General features: G+C 47.0%; 1 protein-coding gene across 1 annotated transcript in view; it reads left to right on the top strand.

Moving 5' to 3' along the window:
• LOC147666476 (uncharacterized) overlaps positions 1-20,370 on the top strand; it is a 139,687-nt gene that overhangs the window by 93,229 nt on the left and 26,088 nt on the right. The window contains exons 15-16 of the mRNA XM_086949061.1: positions 12,065-12,178; positions 19,814-19,927. Coding sequence (XP_086805187.1) covers positions 12,065-12,178; positions 19,814-19,927 — 228 coding nt within the window. The remainder of the gene's footprint in view (positions 1-12,064; positions 12,179-19,813; positions 19,928-20,370) is intronic.

Genomic DNA, 20,370 nt, shown 5'->3' with positions numbered 1-20,370 from the left:
ATAGGCTATTACCCTTTACTCTTAATTCAGTATTTAGGGGAGCCCCTGACACCAGAAAATCAGATCCATCCGACCTGAAAGAAGACAAGGTTTGTGAAGAGTCAGAAAGAGCAAGAACTGAGGACTCAGCAGCTGACTTGTAGCCAACCCTACCGGCCTGACTGCTGACTCCAACAGTTGCACGAAAAGACGACTGGTCCTGCAGCTGCTGTGTCTCCAGAGCCTTGGAGACCTGCCAGCACCTCACCCAGGAACCAAAAACTCGATTGGAGCAGCAACGCTTCTTTCCTGCATCGTGCAGACACCGAAAGAGACCTGAGAGAACTCCAAGACCATGAAAACCCAACACCTAAGAACAACACTGCACCCGTTGCTTCAAGCCTGAGTTGCACCAACTGTTCCAGCGTGGTCCCCCAGCCCTCCAGAGACAGAGTCTACTGTGGTTTCACCTCTCATGGACTTCCTGGAGTCACCTGCAGCTTCTGTTTGCAGGTCCCCTCTACCACGATTGCTCCGGTAAGGAAACCTAATTCCTAAGAACACCTCTGCAGCCGTTGCCTCTGGCCTGTGCAGAAGAAGATCAAAATGTGTCCTTACGTCCCTGAGCATCGTGAGGCCTGAGCCTCCCTGTTCCTTTAGCCCGCCTGGCCTCCCAGTCAAAGCCTGCAGCCTCTTTATGCGAAGACCGACCCCATAGACAAAAATTGGGCACCCAACGCTGTTTTGCACCCCTGCAGCCGACCGCCCTAGTTTCGCTGCTGGTGTTGTGCTGGTGTTGCCTTGGACCTTGCCAACCTCTAACCGTAGTCCTGTAAGTCGCTGTACTGTACATAAATACAGTACTTGTTCTTCCTCCCAAAGGGTACCATTACAGATTCTGAAAATTGCACCAAGGGCCTAATTACGAGTCTGGCTGCTTGTCAGGGCAGGGCGGTGGTGGTCCAGTCACCGCCTCAATGGCTGTCCAACCAGCCCAATACGACTTAGGAGGTCGCCATGGGACCACCGATGGCTCCAGAGAATCGCTGTTCCCTGGAAGTGGTGTGGTGGACCTGAGGATAAAATGTTTTTGGCAGGACTGCCGTGGTCCTGCCAAACATATTATGGGTTTCCTCTCCTATACGTTTTTTATGGCGGTTCCACCAACATGAAAACGGTGGCACAGAGGAAACAAAGTGGGCCCAACAAGGCTCCCTGTGCCTCCTCTGTGTGTGGATGCACTCAGGGGGGCACAACAATTGCCCTCCTACGTTCATGCCCACAAGTTCCTGCACGGCATGGAATTTTAAGTCCATGCTGTGCAGGAACCTGTTTAGCATTCCTATTGCAATGTATTTTTCAAAGTCACTGTACCTTTGAAAGAGGCACCGCGGCGGGACTGCTCCGCCGCTCGCCAGACTACTTTTAAGTTGTTATCTAGCGGGCGGGCGGCGGTGAATCTCAGAGGTGCAGGAGCGTGGTTGTGGCTACCCCCGCCACTCCACCAACACCCACAATCGGCCCCTAAGCGTCGACTGCTTTAAATACAAAGGTATTTTTAGTGAAAAATGTATTTACCTGATGGAAATGTTCCAGCTGCTTAAATATGTATAAAGATATGAGTCATGTGCATCATTTACTGGCCATTGTGTCTATTTACAGATGTCTAACACTCCCCTCTGATCAGCCAAAGGCTGATCTACCACACTACTCCCTAGAAGAGCACCTTGGGATTTCTAGAGCAAGCCCTTGTCCACTCATAAGGGAACCCCTGAAGTCTTTGCACAGTATATCTCAATTTGATATATCATATAAAGAGCCAGGTTCCCATATTGAGCATCGGCAGTGCTCTTTCATTTGCAATATGTAATACTTTTAATATAGGGAGCTCTTATACTCCTTCATGGATTCAGGGCATGGTCCTTTCTCTGCGCCTTCTGCCAGTACACAATGAGACAAAGTCCAATTGAAATTGATGCATAATGCAACTTTCATTAATAAGAAGATCAGCAGAAAACATGTCTCTTGTGAAACAGTTAAGAAAGAAAACACTTTGCATTTCAAAGTAGACCTACAATTTGTTTTTGTGATCAGGGCCATATTCTGTTTTTAATGATCTTAATGCACTTAGAAACAACTTAATCATAACCTTCATAGCATACGTACACTACTTGGACAAATTTGACATGCCCATGTTGTTAACCATGTGTGCAAGCGTGTTTCTTTCTGTTTAATTTTGTCTGTAATCACCACCTGCCCTAGAGATAGGATAACCAAAAAATTCTCCTTAGTTTCTTTATTATTTTTGGGGCTGAGGCACACAGTGACCATCAACACATACAAGAAGAAACCGTTAGCATTGCTACAGTCTGCTGTAGCTGTAACACGTAATAGCTAAGGGCCAGATGTACAAAGCATATTTACTGTCACAACCCGATTCGGAATTTTTGCCTGCAACAATGTTTTTTTCTAATGTACTAATCCCATTTTAGGAGTGTGTAAACTTTTATTGACTTTTAAAATGGTGCTAAGACTCCATACAATGTCAGTACTTGAAAGGGGAGTGTGTGGGCATCCCTTCTAAATACCAAGTTGGTGTATGATGCATAAGGGTTTTGTGATCTTAATCTAGATGCAAATCATTGAAAAATTGCGAGTTCCAATATGGGGTTGTAACCCTGCGTCCCCTTGAGAAACCTTCCTCTTTGAGAAAGTAAAAAAAAAAGTTTGTTGGAGAGTAGGCAGTGGTCCAGTAAAACCACTTCCAACTCTCAAACAGAAAAAACTCTTTTTTTTTAACTGCAGTCGCATTTCTGTTAAGGAACAGCTTACTTCATATAAAGACAATCTCAGACCCGAAGGTCTGCTCACCTGACCCTGCAGGCCACCATCCCTTTGATGACCACCAATCTGCAGGAAGCACCCAGGCTCCCCTAAGTCAATCATGACGCTGCTGTCACCATGACTGCAGCATCGTGATTGGTCTCCGCACCCTGGTGCGGCTAAGAGACGGGAACGGGCTTGTGCATGATCTCCACCGAGGTTGTATATTACAGCTCAATGGAGAACATGCTAAGTGCACATGACTGCTGGCCAAACCGTCATGCGCACTTAAGGTGCATTTACCACTCCTCCTCCTGCACTATGACAGAAGCCCGGCCTGCCACCATCCACCCCCCCCACTTCCCAACCTGGCTCCATAGAGAAAAATAAAATGATAACATCCCGTTAATGTAATTTTATTTTTCCACTGTTGCACTACTCGGAAGCTGTGGGGTGACGCTTATCCACCTTAGCGAAGGAGCCGCTACTGCCTGTCTGACACAGCATGGTAGTAGAAAAAAACAATGTACTGAGATGTGGCTCTTAGTATTTAATATTGGCTGACATTAGTTAAAACTTTCTACCCACCACATTTTAATTTTCCTGAGTACAACAGATATGCTCAGAAGTGGTTGACAGTGCCTCTGGAACGAAGCTGCACTTTACTGAAAAGCCCAAAATAGGGTGAAACTGGTCTTAGTGGTGCAGGACCAAGGTTGCAATTCGACATGGCAATGGGGTGCAAATAAATGATGGATTGAGTTTCAGCCCTAGTCATTATCAGTGGCCAAGGTTAAATTAAGAATTCCACGTCACTTTTTTTATTCACCAATTGGAGTGAGTCACAATTTGCGACATACCTCCTTAATATTGATAAGATAGGTTGGATTACAACCCGCTCCAAATTGAAATTTTATGAATTAGCCTTTCACTACATAGGTCAGTTTGTAATATTCTATGCTGGTCACAAAGTGCTGCCATTTTTTACAACCAGTATTTAGTACTTCCGTCCTAGTTATAATGGATATTTTTTACTCTGGCCTACAGGAAAAGTGTTCAGAAAGTTTAATCTCTGCTACAGACGTTGCTTTTCCAACATTTGGAACTTTCTTGTAACTGGGTTAGTTTAGAGGTGTAGTGTCCCCTGGATGTAAGAAAACAGGCTTGATAACTATTGCTTAGAGTTTGAAACTATACACTGAGAGATCACAGCAGCCAAGTATATGGTAATTTCTTGTGGTCCTGGAAGCCAGCAGTTACATGGTCGTTTCACTTGTATTTGCTGTTTACTACTGGTGTCCAGGGCCCCAGTATTATTGGACTATGATTGGGATATAAAGTTACTCACGTAGGGTACTTGACTCTGACAGGGTAGATACAACAAGTACTCAAGGTTTACTTGAGATGGTAGAAGTGGGTTTGAAACTCAAATACATTATAACACGGTAAATAAGACTTAATAACATCATTGGTGAGACACTATGTTATACATTCGGAAAAGGATGCTTCAGCAGTAGATGAATGGAGATCACTTAACAATAGGACATGCAGGTGAAATCAGAAGGAGCTGCCACATTATGGAGGTAGCATAATGGATGATCCTATCTTATCTACATACTAGGCACTGTGGCCCAAAATCCAGTACTGTGTCTGTGTTGTGTACTGAAGTACAAGGGAGAAATAAAAGGTGTTTTAAATTCCTTATGTCACCTCCAAAAAATACACACCCTAAATAACAAGGACCCCACCTCAAGGCAGTTACTTGTGCTCCCCTAAGATCTGGTGATAAAGTTGTTGTTTCCAGGGGTTGGATCACTAATAGTTGCTTAGAGACACAGTCCAAATTCCCTGATGTCCCATAAGCAACTTTACCACTCATCTGGATGTGTTGTTGTTACATGTGATATACTGAGTAGTTAGGTTGTGTATATAATAGATCCCAAGGATACCTAAAACTTTGGGCGTGGCACTTGGAACCTACCTGTCGCTCTGAAACCTTCATGGTGGTAAGTGCAACAGCAGGACTGGGGGCAGTTAATTGACTTCACTAGTTCCTACTGGTAACCATTATTTAAGATTAGGGCTAAGAGAGCAACTTTAAAAGTCTATATCCCTATAATCGTATCCGCTTGGAGGATAGTTCAACAGTTCAGTTCGGAATCAGGACAGCTACTTCATGCTGGGATGTGAAGGAGGACTCCCTCCTGGTTGTACTGGGGCTCGAGGAGGGGTTGAATCTCAAATGTGCATGGTGGGTCTAGATGATACAGGCCTACAAACTCTTGGGTCGAGGAGCAACAATGCAGCCCTGAAGTTAAAACAGCAATCTTCATGTGGTCTTCCTTTTCCAGTCCAGATGGGCTGCATAGATCTTGTGGCTCCTTGGTGACATCAGTTTGTTGAAATGCCATCCATGTAGATCTTCCTTTCCGCTAGGTCATATGTATGACTTGCTGGGGTCTACGTGGTTTCTCCTTTCAGGCACTGTCTATCTTTTCATTCAGGTAAGCTCTCCTTTGAGGCAGAGAATTTTTTCTCTCCTGGCCAGATATCTTTTTTTACACTGATGTGCAGGCCTCTTTCGTGTCCAGAATGGTGATGAAATATTAGCAACATAAATATCAGCAATAAAAACATTGCTAAAGAATAGCAAGAACACAAATATCGACTTTATATACTTACTATATTAAGTCAAAAATATTGACAACAAAAGTGTTGAAGACCTCGGTATAATAAAAAATGGGTGAGTTTATGGAATTCTAACTATTAAACACTATAATCACTTTCAAACATATATTAACTTTGAAAACATTACATAAAAAAACTTATATAAAAATATTAAAAACGTAACTTACAAACATAAAATAAAAATATACTTTAAAATAATCGCAAACTAATATTGAATTGAACACATAATAAATAGTAATAAAAATGAATATCAAACAAGATATAAAAAAATGAAAAATATATACAACCGACAAAATGAAATAACCAAAATATTAATAAAAAATAAAACATAGTTTATATTAAACTAACTTCAACTTGAAAAAAGTATATTAAAACAACTTAAAAAAATCACATAAAATGCATTATACCTAAAACCAGAAATGGAGCACTGTTTCTAGTTTTGAATCGTACTCTGCTATGCAGTAATATCACACACCAGCTGATATTGGAGTGGAAGTACACCAACCCATGATTTTTTGGGACTAAGGGGCCGATTATGATTGCGGATAATCCGCATCCTCCGGGCCGGCGGAAGCCACCGCCGGCCAGAGGATGCGGATTATCCGCTGCGGACTGGAAAAAGACCCCCGCCAGATTAGGATGGCTGGGGGATCTATTTTCCATCCGCTGCTTTTCCGCCGCTGTCGCCTTCCGACCGCGGCGGAAAAGTTCTAACATGGCTGGCGGTGTCTATCAGACACCGCCAGCCATATTAGGATAGCTGCGGTCATATGCCTTTCCATGGCGGCATTTCCGCCGTGGAAAGGCATACGGTATTATCTTCAGGGGCCCGCTGCGGGCCCCCAGGGGTGAAGGGGGGTGGGGGTGCACATGGGGGCTACCTATGGTACCCCCCTGCCTTTGCGTGCACGAAGCGGCAGGCACCATGCGGTGCCTGCAGCTTCATGCATGCAAAGGTAAACATGCATTTTTTTAACATTGCGGCGTGTGCTGCTTCAAGCAGCACCCGCCGCAATGTTAAAAATACAGGATGTGACCGCCAGGGTGGTGGTCACATCCTAATTAGCAAGGAGGGACCGCCGCTGCCCCTGCAGACGGTCCCTCCTCCTCTGGGGTGGCGGACAGACGCAGATCCGTCCGCCATCCTAATCGGCCCCTAAGTGTTAAGTGCGGTTAAGAGGTCCCCCGTTGGTGTGGTTATTTGATTTTTAAATAAATAATACTTGTAGGGGTAACATTCACTGCTCGTGCTCCCATGGAAGCAAAGTAGGGAAAGCATTTGACTTAGGCGGGGTTAGATGTACTATTGCCACTCTAGTCTGAGCAACAGTCCCGCCCATAATTTTTTTCAAATAAGCAATTAAATATTGAACAAAAAAAGTTTTTAAAAGAATACATTTATTCAGTAAATGTAAAACAAATAATACATTTACGGATTACAAATTTTGTTGGGAGGGGGAATTCTTTTTATTAAACAAAAGCTTAGCAACACACTTTGCTTGCATGGAGATTTTCCGACATTCAGTATGAGGGTGCCGGTACCCTCAAGCACACCCAGTACCGTTATTCCAATTGCAAATCAGTGTAGTTATATTCAACATCAGTGTAATTCTGTAGCTTTATTAATCCCCCTGGTAATACCCCTCCCACCATATCGTGTTGACTGTTGAGTCCTCAATTACCCCTATACCCCACCTCTCCCATTTCTGCGGGTATGCTCGACTCATATACACCACTTTTTCAGCTGCACAGCACCAGTCGAGATCCACCTTCCACTCCGCTACCCCAGGATGTCGATCCGTTCCCCAGAATCTGACTATATTCCTTTTCGCAACTATATCTGCGATCATTAGCCAGATCTTTGAGCATTTCGGCCATTGTTCTTGCCCTGTCACACCCAGGATGTGCCATCTAGCTTCTAGTGTGATATCTTGACCTACCACTTCTGACATAACCTGTGTTATCTCTCTTCAGTATTGCTGAATTTTGGGGCAGACCTATAGTGTGTGAAAAAAGGTGCCCACCTCCTGGTAGCCCCTGGCTCAGTGATCAGTGTTGCTGAGGCCCATTCGATGCATAAGGGCCCGGAGGTGTATGATCTATGCAGAACCTTAAGTTGTATAAGGCTAAAGTGCGCCCTTAATAGCCACCTCTCTGGGACTCTGCATTGCCTACGCCCAACAGTCATCCTCCAGTATACCTGCCTCAGCCTCCCACGCCTCTTGTAGGGTACCCAGTGGGTTGAGTGTGTTGTTCATAATCTTTCTGTATATCAGGGAGGTGGCTTTATTTGCCATTGGGTCTAGCAGTACCTGTTCTCTAGGAGTGTGTAGTCTGGTGTTTGCTCACTCTCCAGGACATGCGCTCTCAGCGCATGTCCCAATTGCAAGTGCTGGAAGTGTTCCGTGTTGGGCATCTGCCTGCAGGTCTTCAAAAGTAATAAATGTTTGTCCCTTCCAGGCGTCTCCTAGGTGATCAATCCCCAGGAGTCCCCATTTACGGAAGCACTTTAACCCACCTACCTCCCGCAATAGATCACTGCTCCACAGTGGAGTCTTTTCCGTCGGTCTACCTTTCCAGCCCAGAAATGTTGTAGCTCTCCTCCATGTGCGTACTACTATTTGTGTATGTGGCGGTAGTTATTTTTCCATCCTTCTATGATATAATACTGCTGGATATCCCCTCTGTCCCATCGAGTGGTGATCAACCCTATATGCAGGTTCCTCCCGTCCCATAAAATCCCTGGTGTTAATTGTGACTAGCTGTGCCGCCCAGTAGTATTTTCTAATATCAGGTATCGCCAGCCCCCCCCTCCCCCGAACATTCCCCTCTGCTGCTTGTGCAGAGCTAGACTAGAACTGCCTCCATCCGATAAGAGATGTCGTAGTTCACTGTCCACTTTCTCAAAAAACTCTGGCAGTACTTTACAGGGCCTGTTCTGTTACACATATATTAAGCGTGGCAGTGCCATCATATTAAACAGGGAAGCTCTTCTCATTAGTGACAGAGGCAGTTGTCTTCAGTGTATCACTTCCATGCGCAGCTTGGCCAGTTTCAGGAATAGATTGTCCTCTAGAAATCCACTGTCTGTCCTGGATATCCTTATACCCAGGTACCAAGGATTTCAAATTTTATATTACAAATATAAAAGTAATATTTAAAAAAAAAGATGTTAAAGCATTTCTAATTAAAAGACTACCCTTCCTACTACACCAAAACATAATTAAAATTAAAATAATTGAGGGGAGGAGCCAAGATGGCGGACGGGACGGACGCTTGAGCTCCCGGCTCCGCGAGCCGCCTGGCTTCTTTCAACAATCCTGCTCACTTCTCCTGACCTGCGCCGCACTAACACCGAGGGATACCGGCGCTGCAGAAACTGGCGTTCTCCCGATACCTTTGCCGGCGGGTTTGGCAGCAGATCCGGTGTTTTCTTCGACATCCAGCTCTTCCCCGGGTCCCTGTGTTGCTGGCTGCCGCTGGACGCCGAGGGACGTGGACGGGAAGACGAGCTGGGGTACCGCTGATGCCCACGGGGGTGTACTGCACTGGCCGCGCGACCGGAGTCGGTCCCTTTCATCCGGGTCGGTCTCCCCTCTGTGCTGACTATGTCGTGGAAGAAGCTGAAGGCTCCCGTGACTTGCTCTCCTTTGCCACTCTGATGAGGAACGGGCAGACTCCATTTTGATGCGTCTTCCCGCAGTGGACGGCCGGTTCTCACAAGCAACGTGGAGGGCCTCTCCCTGTGCTGTTCCCGATTTGTGCTCGGAGCCCCCCCGGTGGCTGCATTTTTGTATCCTGGCTTATTTGGACACCCCCGTCTCGCTACTAATTGCCTGCAGTAGTGGTGAACATGGCGCCTGTTCTTCCTGCGGAGCAGCGGGCTGACCCTGACTACAGTGTGCTTGAGTGCCCATATGCTCCTGTGCCATTGAAAGTACCGGGGGAGCAGCGGGATAGTGAGGTCCGGTGCTTGCAACTGAGTGACCCGACCCGTGGTGATGTCCTGGCTGCCCTAGTGGCGTTGAGGGTGGATATGCGGAGCACTGCCCGGATGCTGGCCCGGAGACTTGATGAGGCGATGACTACCACGGGGCAGTCCCGGCTGGAGTATTTTCCGCCGCCCCTGCTCCCTCCTGGACGGGAAGCGAGGTTGCCGAGTGAAGGGACGGTGGTGCGGCGTCCTCACAGTTACAATGTAACATGTCTGCTCTTCAACGAGGATACAGTTGCGGAGACGCCCATCACTTTGGAAACTGTGATTCTGCCCGTGAGCTATCTATCGGAACCCAGTTTTTTACTTTACTTGCCGACTGCTACCCTAGCTGCATTTCTCACTGGCACTGCTGCGGCACACTACATCTGGTATTGGAACCCTGCGGCACGAGGCGTTCTCATTGATCCCTTTCTTCGTGAGCGGCCATCTTGCCTCTTTGTCCCGGTTGCAGGTGACTCGCAGCGATGGACAGGCCTGGAACACTTCTGCCGGTCCGGACAGGGGTGATGGTAGGATTGTTGTCGCTTTGGTTGGATCGGCTGGCGGAGATCTGGACTGGGACACATTTTGCACTACTGGCTGATTAATCTCTAATGTCCTGTTGATTGCTATATGTCGCTGATGATCTCTCCTGTTGTCCACTTCGTATGCGGGGGGGATGACTTGGGCTGTGTTGAGGTACTGGGTATTATTGATTCGGGTCCGCCGGACATACAGTTTTTGACATTGTGTTGTACATGGCGCAGGATATAATGGCGGCGAGGGAGACCGGGAGCTTGGTTGTTGGGTGGGCTCCTCCCCGCTTTCCCCTTTCCCCTTTCTGGGAGTAGTTGGGTAGTACACTCTTCTTTCCCTCCCTGGACTTATGTGAATTATGTCTCTCTTTCTCTTACATTTCTCTTTTCTTTCTTCTTCTTAATTTCTCTTCTCTTGCTACATTTCGGGTTTTTTGGGGAGATAAAACACTCTGCTAGGGGGGGGGGCAGGCCGTAGCCTCTGCATGTGTGTAGGGTGGGGGGGTACATTTTAGTTGGTGTTATTTTCTATGGTGCCTTTTGTTCTTATGTAATCTTTTTTCCTAGGCCCGTGTTAGGCAGACTGGGGGATGGGTGGTGGCGCGGAGTTGGTTGGGTATGTTGCGTCCTCCTTAGGGGTGTGCATACTGTGTGACCGTCCTCTGGTGGGGACCCACTTGTTGCAAGCAGCACTGATCGATCCGAGTGTTCACTGTTGAGTCCCACCTACATGGCCCTAGTTTTTTCTTCTTGTTTAAACCAGTGCGGAGAAGTACGACCTGACCTTACTTGTCGCGATGAAAACCTTAAAATTAACCTTCACCGATCCTGAGACATGGTAATGCGATAAGTACAGTGCACTCCATGTAATGCTTGCTTGAAACGACAGATATTACTGTGTCGCCGTAACGCTGCAATGATGCACAAATGTTTTCGTGGCCGGCCGGAAGGTTGTAGGCCCGTATTTGTTCTGACTTGAAGCACAATAAAGGTTTTCAAAAATTTTAAAAAAAAAAAAAAAAAATTAAAATAATTGTAAAAATAAAACAATGTAATAATTACACTGATTGCCCAATAAATTACTCAACAAAAATGAAAAGAATGAAACTACCTATCAATTAAACATTGACATATACATAATATAACTATATATTAAAAACAGTAAGTTACATTTTAAAACATCCAACCGTAATCTCCTACAAACCAAAAACCTGCTACTAAATTAACAATTTCTAATAAAATAAAAAAAGTTTAAGTTTATATAAAAACTACAATAAAACAAATTAAACACATGTTTACAACACCAATAACTTATAATACTAAATGAACTAATATTTATCAAACCTATTAAAAACGATATTTTCTACAACTATATTAAATAAAACTATTTTATACTCAACTATATATTTTTTTAAACATAAGTAACTAAAAACCCAATATTATTATCTTCTATCCCACAATATTTTTGGCATGACATTTGTAACTGACGATATTTTTACACAATCATTTCTCAAAATATTATCCACACAATACAGGCTAAGGGGACCAATACATATATTTGTTGGCCCAGGTGGGAAGCCTACATCAACCTCATAGGTCTGCTTTATTTACTCCTCTATACGTGGAGAAGAACATCTTGCTGAGCAGTTTTTGTTGTCTTTTCAGCAGTTTGAACTATTTCCAGGTAATTTGCAAATGACTCTCGGAAAGCCGTGCATCTCATCCTTTTTCCTGGGAAACCAAAAATACAAATAATTGAGGATGAATAGATTCTAGACAGGCCGGTAAAATGCCCTCTGGGCATAGAAATGGGCATGCATAAACCACATATGCAGACAAATACATTTGCATGATCACACTCTTCACAAAACTCTCGACTTGAATAAAATGGCAACAGTCGCCACTAATCATTTTTCCACAAGCCAAAGCCTCACCTCCCCTTGTCCAGACAAATGGGTTACTTTTACCTAATAATATATGAAGAATGACGTATCTTTAATGTGGTTTTCCTTTTGACATTTCAAGTGTGTTAATCTCTGAATTACTTTTTTTTATGCAATAGGTCATGCAGATGCAGAAGCTTGAATCAGAACTGCAGCATATAAATTGGGAAAGCCAGACACTGAGGCAGAAGGAGGCACAGCTGAGAGATGAACTGGTGGAATCTCATGGCAAGGTACAGCATAGCTGCAATGTTTGCCTCTGACTAAGAGTAGGCCTTACATTTATGGAGGTGGAAATCACTTTCATTTTAGTGTACAAATGAATGTCTCTACTGGCATAGACCAGTGAACACCACATATCTCTTAGTTCTCTTGTACACTGATGCCCGTCTATAGTGCTGCTGCAATGAACAGGGGCCTGCGTTTGTACATGTGATCGGGAGAGTAGTACCACCAATGGAAAAAGATGTGTTGGATGAGTGCAGTGCTCAAACCCTCTAAAGGACTGGCATGCTTCACAAGCTCTTAAAATGTCTCTTAAGCAAGGAGAGGTGTTTGCCGGGGTAAAGGAAACCGTGAAAAACAACTATATAAGTTAATGAGGTAATGACAGTAAGCGGAATTTTGTGAAAACCATCCATAAATCTATAGGGATTGAACAGCTCATGTTTTCGAAATGGTGAGGAGGAGGCGCTAGGGAGAAAATCAACTATTTGAGTATAGGACTCTTAATGTAAGTGTTCGAGGCATGTGGGCTGCTAAATTCATATCTAGTGCATAGATCGCCGCCTAGTGTTGGGTCCGGATGATTGCACCTTGTTGTCCTGGAAGAGTCTTCGAAGTATCACGAGATAGGTAGCTCCTCCCCTGGACTACAGTGCGATTGGTTTTTTCCGCCATTGGGTTCGGATGTGATTTCGACGTCTCCTGTTCGGAATCGATAAAACAACTTCTTAAAGGCCAAAAGGCTTTCATTACTTCGTCGGTATTGTTCGCGTTTGGTCTCGAGTATACTCCGGCTCGTCGAGTCGGATATCGGAGGAGTCGGGTGACTCTTCGGTCATCAAGGCCCTGTCGACGCAGCAAGACCCTGACGATTCTGCGATGGAACGGAGTCCGTTCAAGTACTGCCCCGTGTGTGGTTCGAAGTACCCACACATCGACGTGCACCCTGTGTGCAACAAGTGCCTATCGCCGGACCACGACGAGGCCAACTGTATGGCCTGTTCAAGATTTCGATCGAAGAAGACGATCAAGCTTCGGCGCGTGGCGAGCCTCGAGGCCCAGCGATCGGCCCCGGCACCAGTGGACATCTTCGACAGCCCGACGCAGGCGAGCAAGAACTTCACCTGCAGATTTCACCTCCATCGGCGGAGGTCGAGGCCGACTACGGAGAGGACCAAGACCTCGAGGAAGACGTCGAGGAGATAGGGGACGACGAAGAACCTTTTGGGGCCGTGGAAGATAGCTCGGAGGATGAGCTATGCCCCGTACAAACTATTACAAAGGCTCAGGTCACGGGATCGCCACAAGGCCTTACACACGACCCTACACCTCGCTCCTCGGCCCCGCCTTCTGGCCCGGCTACGGACACCTCTACGGAGCCGCCATTGCCTAAATCGAAACCGAAAGTGAAACCTTCGGGATCGACCAAATCAAAGATGGCCGACACACCGCCGAAACCGAAGACGCCATTGACGACGTCGTTGTCTGAGCCCTCGAAGCCGAAGAAGGCTGTCGAACAGGCCAAAGTGCCTAAGGTGGTCAAAGAGACAAGCTCGAAAGCAGTCGTCCAGCACTCGAGTAAGGTGGTCGAGTCGAAGTCGGCCGTCGAGCCGTCTACTGTCAAGCCTACCGCATCTACAGGCAAACAGGCCGTCAAGGCAAAATCGGCAAAGGGCACCGAGCCAAAGTCTGGAGCCACAACGCCAAAGGGAAAGTCAGCCGATCCGAAGCCATCGGCGTCGACGCATGGGGCCGTGGATGGTGGCGGATGCGCAGTTGTCGAGAGTACGTCTGCGCCTCCAGCAAGGAACGTGGATTCATCAACGCTCCAGTCTTCCCCCGGGGGTGGATCAAGGTCCTTGGTCGGGTCGACGAGACCGTCCGCTTCTTTTACCAAGCAAGTGGCAGACTCCCTCAAACGGATTCGGGAGAAAGAGTTGATGTCGGTGCCAAAGACACCCTCGGTACCTACTCCGGTAGCGCCACCAAAGAAGACCTCCATGCCGCTCCTCTTTACTCTGCCACCCAAGGTGGTGCCAAAGGCCTTTGCACCTCGGTCGGTGCCCAAGGACTCAGGAGGGGTGAGGCAAACTCAACTGAGTGGAAGTTTGGGTCGACAACCCTTATTACAAGAGCAGTCGGAACATTATATCGACGCCGACACAGGAAAATTAACGCTCTACAAAAGGAAGATTACATCACAGCCTTTGGAGTCGTTTGTAATCCCTCAGAAAAAGAAAAGGCCGGCGCCAGAGATGCCAGAACTTGTTGAGCACGTTCCTCCGCATCCTGAAAGGAGCCCATCGCCTTCACCCACTTGCTCAGATGGAGATCAGGGTGAACAGGACGAGGAGTATACTTTTCCCGAAAACACAGACCCTGATGAGCAACAGGACTCGTGGTTAGCCTCAGGTGATCAGGGGGATCAACAAGCTGTCCATGACCCACAAGCTTTTGGCGCAAAGACTTCTCCAACCGAAGATTTTGCGGCATTCAATGCCTTAATTGAAAGGGCGGCTGCAAACCATAAGGTGGAAATGCATGCTGACCCTGTGGACGTTGACTTTTTATTTGACACTTTCTCTACTGACGAGAAAACTGTAAAAACTCTTCCAATGCTTAAGGGTGTTCTTAAGCATGCCACTGACATTTTCAAGGAAACTACAAGGGCGTGGGTTGTCAACCCTAGAATAGAGAAAAAATACAGGCCGGCACCTGGGGACCCAACGTATATAAGGGGCCAGTTGCCTCTGGACTCTTTGGTGGTCTCTAATGCCCGCAAAAGGGCGAACTCACAGACGACGGGTGAAGCTCCTCCCCCAGACAAAGAGTCTAAAGTGCTGGAGGCATCGGGGAAAAGGGTGGCAGCGCAGGCAGCCAACATCTGGCGCATATCCAACACACAAGCTCTGTTGGCCAGATACGACAGGGCACACTATGACACCTTAGAGCAGCTTTTACAACACCTTCCAGACGAGTTTAAAGAAGGAGCTGAGATGCTTATCCAGGAAGGCAAGCTCATCTCCAACGCTGCGATTAGATGTGCGCTTGACGTTGCGGATACGGCAGCAAGAGCGATAAACACTAGTGTAATGTTACGGCGTCAAGCATGGCTACGCATATCAGGGTTCAAGCCAGAGATACAGACTACTATCCTCAACCAGCCCGTTAATCCAGACAGACTATTTGGCCCTGAGGTGGACGCCACCCTCGAAAAGATTAAAAAAGATACTGAAACGGCCAAATCCATGGGCGCACTTCAGTCTCAGCAATTCAGAGGGAGCACTTTTCGTCGCTCAGGCACTCGGGTGTTACCAGAGGACACTTGGCACAACAGGCGCAGTTCAGTAAAAGTGGGGCGCAGTCCTCGTACGCCAAACAGGGTAGAGGAGGTTACAGAGGAAACAACGCCAAGGGCAGGGGCAGAGGCAACAACAGTTCCAGTTCCTCTGCTGCCAGCAAACAGTGACTTCCTGTCACTGCCCCCCGACCATCCAACACCTGTCGGAGGTAGACTCCAACAGTTCCTGCCAGTCTGGAAGTCCATCACCACAGACAGGTGGGTAAGGAAACTTATCCAGTTCGGCTATTGTTTGGAGTTAACGTCCACTCCACCCAACATACCCCCAAGACAACGTCCTATGTCGGCAGAGCACTTGCACTTATTGCAGCAAGAGGTTCTTGTGATGCTGCAAAAAGGCGCAATAGAGCTCGTGCCACTGGAGGAACAAGGCACAGGGGTTTACTCCCTGTACTTCTTAATCCCAAAGAAGGACGGCTCACTCAGACCCATTCTGGACCTACGCCCCCTCAACCGGTATATACTTTCAGAACACTTCCACATGTTAACTCTGCAGCAGGTTCTTCCACTGTTAAACCAGGGAGACTTCCTTGCAACCTTGGACCTCAAGGATGCTTATTTTCACGTACCACTCCATCCAAAAATAGAAAATACCTCCGGTTCACCATTCTAACAAGCATTACCAGTTCAGGGTCCTACCCTTCGGAGTGACCACTGCTCCCAGAGTGTTCACAAAGTGTCTGGCGATGGTAGCGGCGCACCTCAGGAGACAGAACATACATGTCTACCCTTATCTGGACGACTGGCTCGTTCAAGCCAAGTCGGCACAGCAGGGCACTGCAGACATGTCCCGCACCATTCACCTTCTTCACAGTCTGGGGTTTTCGCTAAACTATCCAAAGTCGCACCTTCAGCCAGCCCACGTGCGGCAGTATTTGGGCGCAACAATAAATACTCTGGCTTCTACAGCTCAGCCAAGCCCAGCGAGGATCAACAACATCCAGTCGCTGATACAGAGGTTCAGACCGCAACACTCCCTCCCTGCGAGAGTGTTTATGCAGTTGATAGGCATGATGGCCTCAGGCTCAAGGGCAGTTGAAAGACCTAGTGTTGGTGACTGGTCGGGCATACAACTCTCTGCATTGGTGGACTCCACACAACCTTTGCAAGGGCCGACCGTTCCAGGAGCCTGTGCCACAAATTATCCTGACGACGGACGCATCTCTTCAGGGTTGGGGAGCGCATGTCCTCCACTACACAGTGCAGGGCCTATGGTCGACACAGCAGAAGAAGATGCACATCAACTACTTAGAACTGATGGCAATCTTCATGGCACTGAAGTCCTTCAAAGTACATCTGTGCAACAAGGTCGTGTTGATCCGGACGGACAACATGACGGCAATGTACTATATCCAAAAGCAGGGGGGCACACACTCTCTACAGTTGTCTCATCTGGCTCAGGGCATGTGGAAGTGGGCCATTCAGAGGAACATCTTCCTCATGGCAGAACACCTCCCGGGCGTGGACAATCAGATGGCGGATCTGCTCAGCAGGTACAGCCACCAAATGCACGAGTGGGAGTTACATCCATCAGTACTCCACCCGTACTTCCAGCAGTGGGGTCATCCAGAGATAGACCTATTTGCCACAAGGGAGAATGCAAAATGCCCAAGCTTCGCCGCCAGGTTCCCACACCCACAGTCGCAGGGCAATGCGATATGGATGAACTGGTCAGGCAAATTTGCGTACGCTTTTCCCCCAGCACCTCTCATACCGCTGGTGGCACGAAAACTGCTGCAACACTCGATGACACTCATCCTGGTTGCTCCGACGTGGGCACCCCAGCCATGGTACACCACGTTTCTGGAACTCTCCGTGGTACCGCATCAAAGGCTGCGCCTCACACCCAGGCTCTTGACGCAGAACCATGGCGACATTCAGCACCCAGATCCGCAACAGCTGAACCTGGCGATCTGGCTCCTGAGGTCTTAGAGTTTGGCTACCTTGATTTGCCCCCGGAATGCATGGACATCATCCGGGAGGCAAGAAAGCCCACTACCAGAGCTTGCTATGCAGCAAAATGGAAGCGGTTTGTCATTTACTGTACAGAACATCATATCAACCCGCTAGATGCATCCATTCCTAATATCATCTGCTATTTGTTACATCTTTACAAATGTAATCTGGCGTATGCTTCCATTCGGATACACTTATCCGCCATAGCGGCTTATCTCCAAAACAGACAGCACCTCTCGGTTTTCAGGGTGCCTGCCATCAAAGCATTCCTGGAGGGGCTGAAACGAGTCATCCCCCCCAGGACCCCACCGGCTCCTGTGTGGAACCTCAATGTGGTCCTCACCAGATTGATGGGACCACCGTTTGAGCCTCAGTTCTTGACATGGAAAGTGGCTTTTCTCATTGCCATCACGTCTCTACGACGTGTTAGTGAGCTACAAGCACTCACGGTACAAGAGCCATTTATTCAAATTCATCCTAACAGGGTAGTGCTGCGCACTAATCCTAAGTTTCTTCCTAAGGTGGTGTCGCAGTTTCATGTCAATCAAACCATTGAACTACCCACATTCTTTCAGAACCCTGAGACAGTAGCAGAAAGAATGCTCCACACGCTTGATGTCAAACGAGCATTACTGTACTACATTGACAGGACCAAAAGCTTTAGGAAGACACAACAGCTATTTGTTGCCTTCTCAGCCCAGCACAAAGGCAACCCCATTTCCAAGGCAGGAATAGCCAGGTGGATCGTTAAGTGTATTCAGATTTGCTACCACAAAGTTAAGCGCACTTTAACGGTCCCCCCCAGGGCCCACTCCACACGCAAGTTAGGGGCCTCCATGGCTTTCCTAGGTAATATTCCTTTGGAGGATATTTGTAGAGCAGCCACATGGATTGCACCACATACGTTTACTAAACATTATTGTGTAGATGTGCATTCCAAACAGCAGGCAGCTGTTGGTCAGGCTGTTCTTAAAACTCTTTTTCAGACTTCTGCAGCTGGCACGGGCGGCCGCTGTTAATGGAGGGACTGCTATGTATTCTATGCACTAGATATGAATTTAGCAGCCCACATGCCTCAAACTGAATATGCTACTTACCAGTATGCATCTGTTCTTGGCATGTAGGGCTGCTAACATTCATATCGCCCGCCCTCCTCCCCGGCGCCCGTAGCGGCTGCAGATTATTTCTTGCATTCAATCATTAGCATGGACATCATTTACACTATTTCACTCCATCTCTGACACAATGGCTAAAAACAATCTGGGAATGGAGTCGATGCCCATGCGCACTGTAGTCCAGGGGAGGAGCCACCTATCTCGTGATACTTCGAAGACTATTCCAGGACAACAAGGTGCAATCATCCAGACCCAACACTAGGCGGCGATCTATGCACTAGATATGAATGTTAGCAGCCCTACATGCCAAGAACAGATGCATACTGGTAAGTAGCATATTCATTAGCTGGTGTTCTAAGGTCCGGGAGCACGCAGAGAAAACACATATGGATGATTGTAAACAGACCAAATAGGTCAGTATAGAAGATGGAGAGAAAAATTCCAGGTGCATTGGTGTAGGTGATGGATGGGATAATAAAAAAAGATATGGTCTCATGAAGAGAGTTGGAACTGATGACAATAATATTTATAAGGATGGAGTACAATATGTTTTGTGAGGATAGACCGCACAAAAACAGGTTTTTGAGAATGAAAAGCTGAGGCTGGAAAAGACAGTGAGCAAGGAGCATGGGATCCAGGTTTTTTACTACAGAGTTTTGTATTGTGATGCAGGTTACCCCATGTTACTTTTTGTAGCCCTGTTGCTTCTTACCTGCTGTTTTAGAATTGCATTGTGGTGAGTGGGGTAAGGAATTAGGCATAAGGGAAAACAAGAATGGAATAGGCATTCCATTGATATGAACTGTAAATCAGTAGATTGCTAATTTCGCACCAACAGAGTTTAAAATGTAAAAGGACCAGAATGGCTGCCAATCTGAATTAAAGTATTCCTGTAACAGGTACGCTGTCACTTTACTGGCAAAATGCAGTAGTTCCTTTATATTACCCCGGTGAGCGTTGGTATAAAGAGGGTGTATCGCTAGGTGATTGCTCCAGTGAGGAGTAAATAACTTGAGCTTGAATGGGATGAAAAGGGTCTGGTGTAAGTGCCTTTCGGTTGTGCGTGTATTGACTTTTATGTTCTTAGCGTAAACAAAACCCACATGTGACATTTGCTCAATGAACAGCATGGGACAAGATTTTTCAAATGTCAGAAACAAACACAATGTTTTTGTTAATAGCTTCAAAATGTCTCTTTGATGACAAAACAGGTCACCCAGATGGACAAGCTTGAATCTGAGCTGCAGCGTGTAAACAAGGAATGTGAGGCACTCGGGCAGCAGGAGGAACAACTGAGACAGGCGCTGGTGGAATCTCAGGACAAGGTACAACATAACTGTATAGTTTTCGCCGTGACAAAAGTTTTGGAGTGAAATATATTTTTCTGAAATGAAAAGCGATGAAAACTTGTGGTCTCTGCTGTTCTTTACCTCCTGTCTCTAAGATATCTGTGCAAACTCTAGATTTCCAGATGCAGTCCTCATTCACTGTGGATAATTTGTATTTTGTAGTGTATTTTGTAAAGCGCACAGCTGCCCCAACGGGGCGTCCCAGCGCTGTATAACGCTGTGGAACCCTTCCTGGCTCTCCCTTAGAGATGCCCCTCCTGGGCACCCCCAAGGTGAAGCCAGGCATCCCAGTGTTGTAGGGGCCGTTGTGGAGATTAAGCAAGCTATTGCCCAGAGTTGCAGCGTGGGACCCATGATTAGAGTAGGCACCGAGGCGAGAATTATCGAGTCCGCAGACATAGAGCCCAAGACCCTGCCGC

This window comes from Lissotriton vulgaris, unplaced genomic scaffold (assembly GCF_964263255.1).
Source record: "Lissotriton vulgaris unplaced genomic scaffold, aLisVul1.2 SCAFFOLD_2723, whole genome shotgun sequence".
NCBI classification, from domain to species: domain Eukaryota; kingdom Metazoa; phylum Chordata; class Amphibia; order Caudata; family Salamandridae; genus Lissotriton; species Lissotriton vulgaris.
Note: the sequence above shows the minus strand (reverse complement) of the source record. Positions and strands in the feature narration are given on the sequence as shown.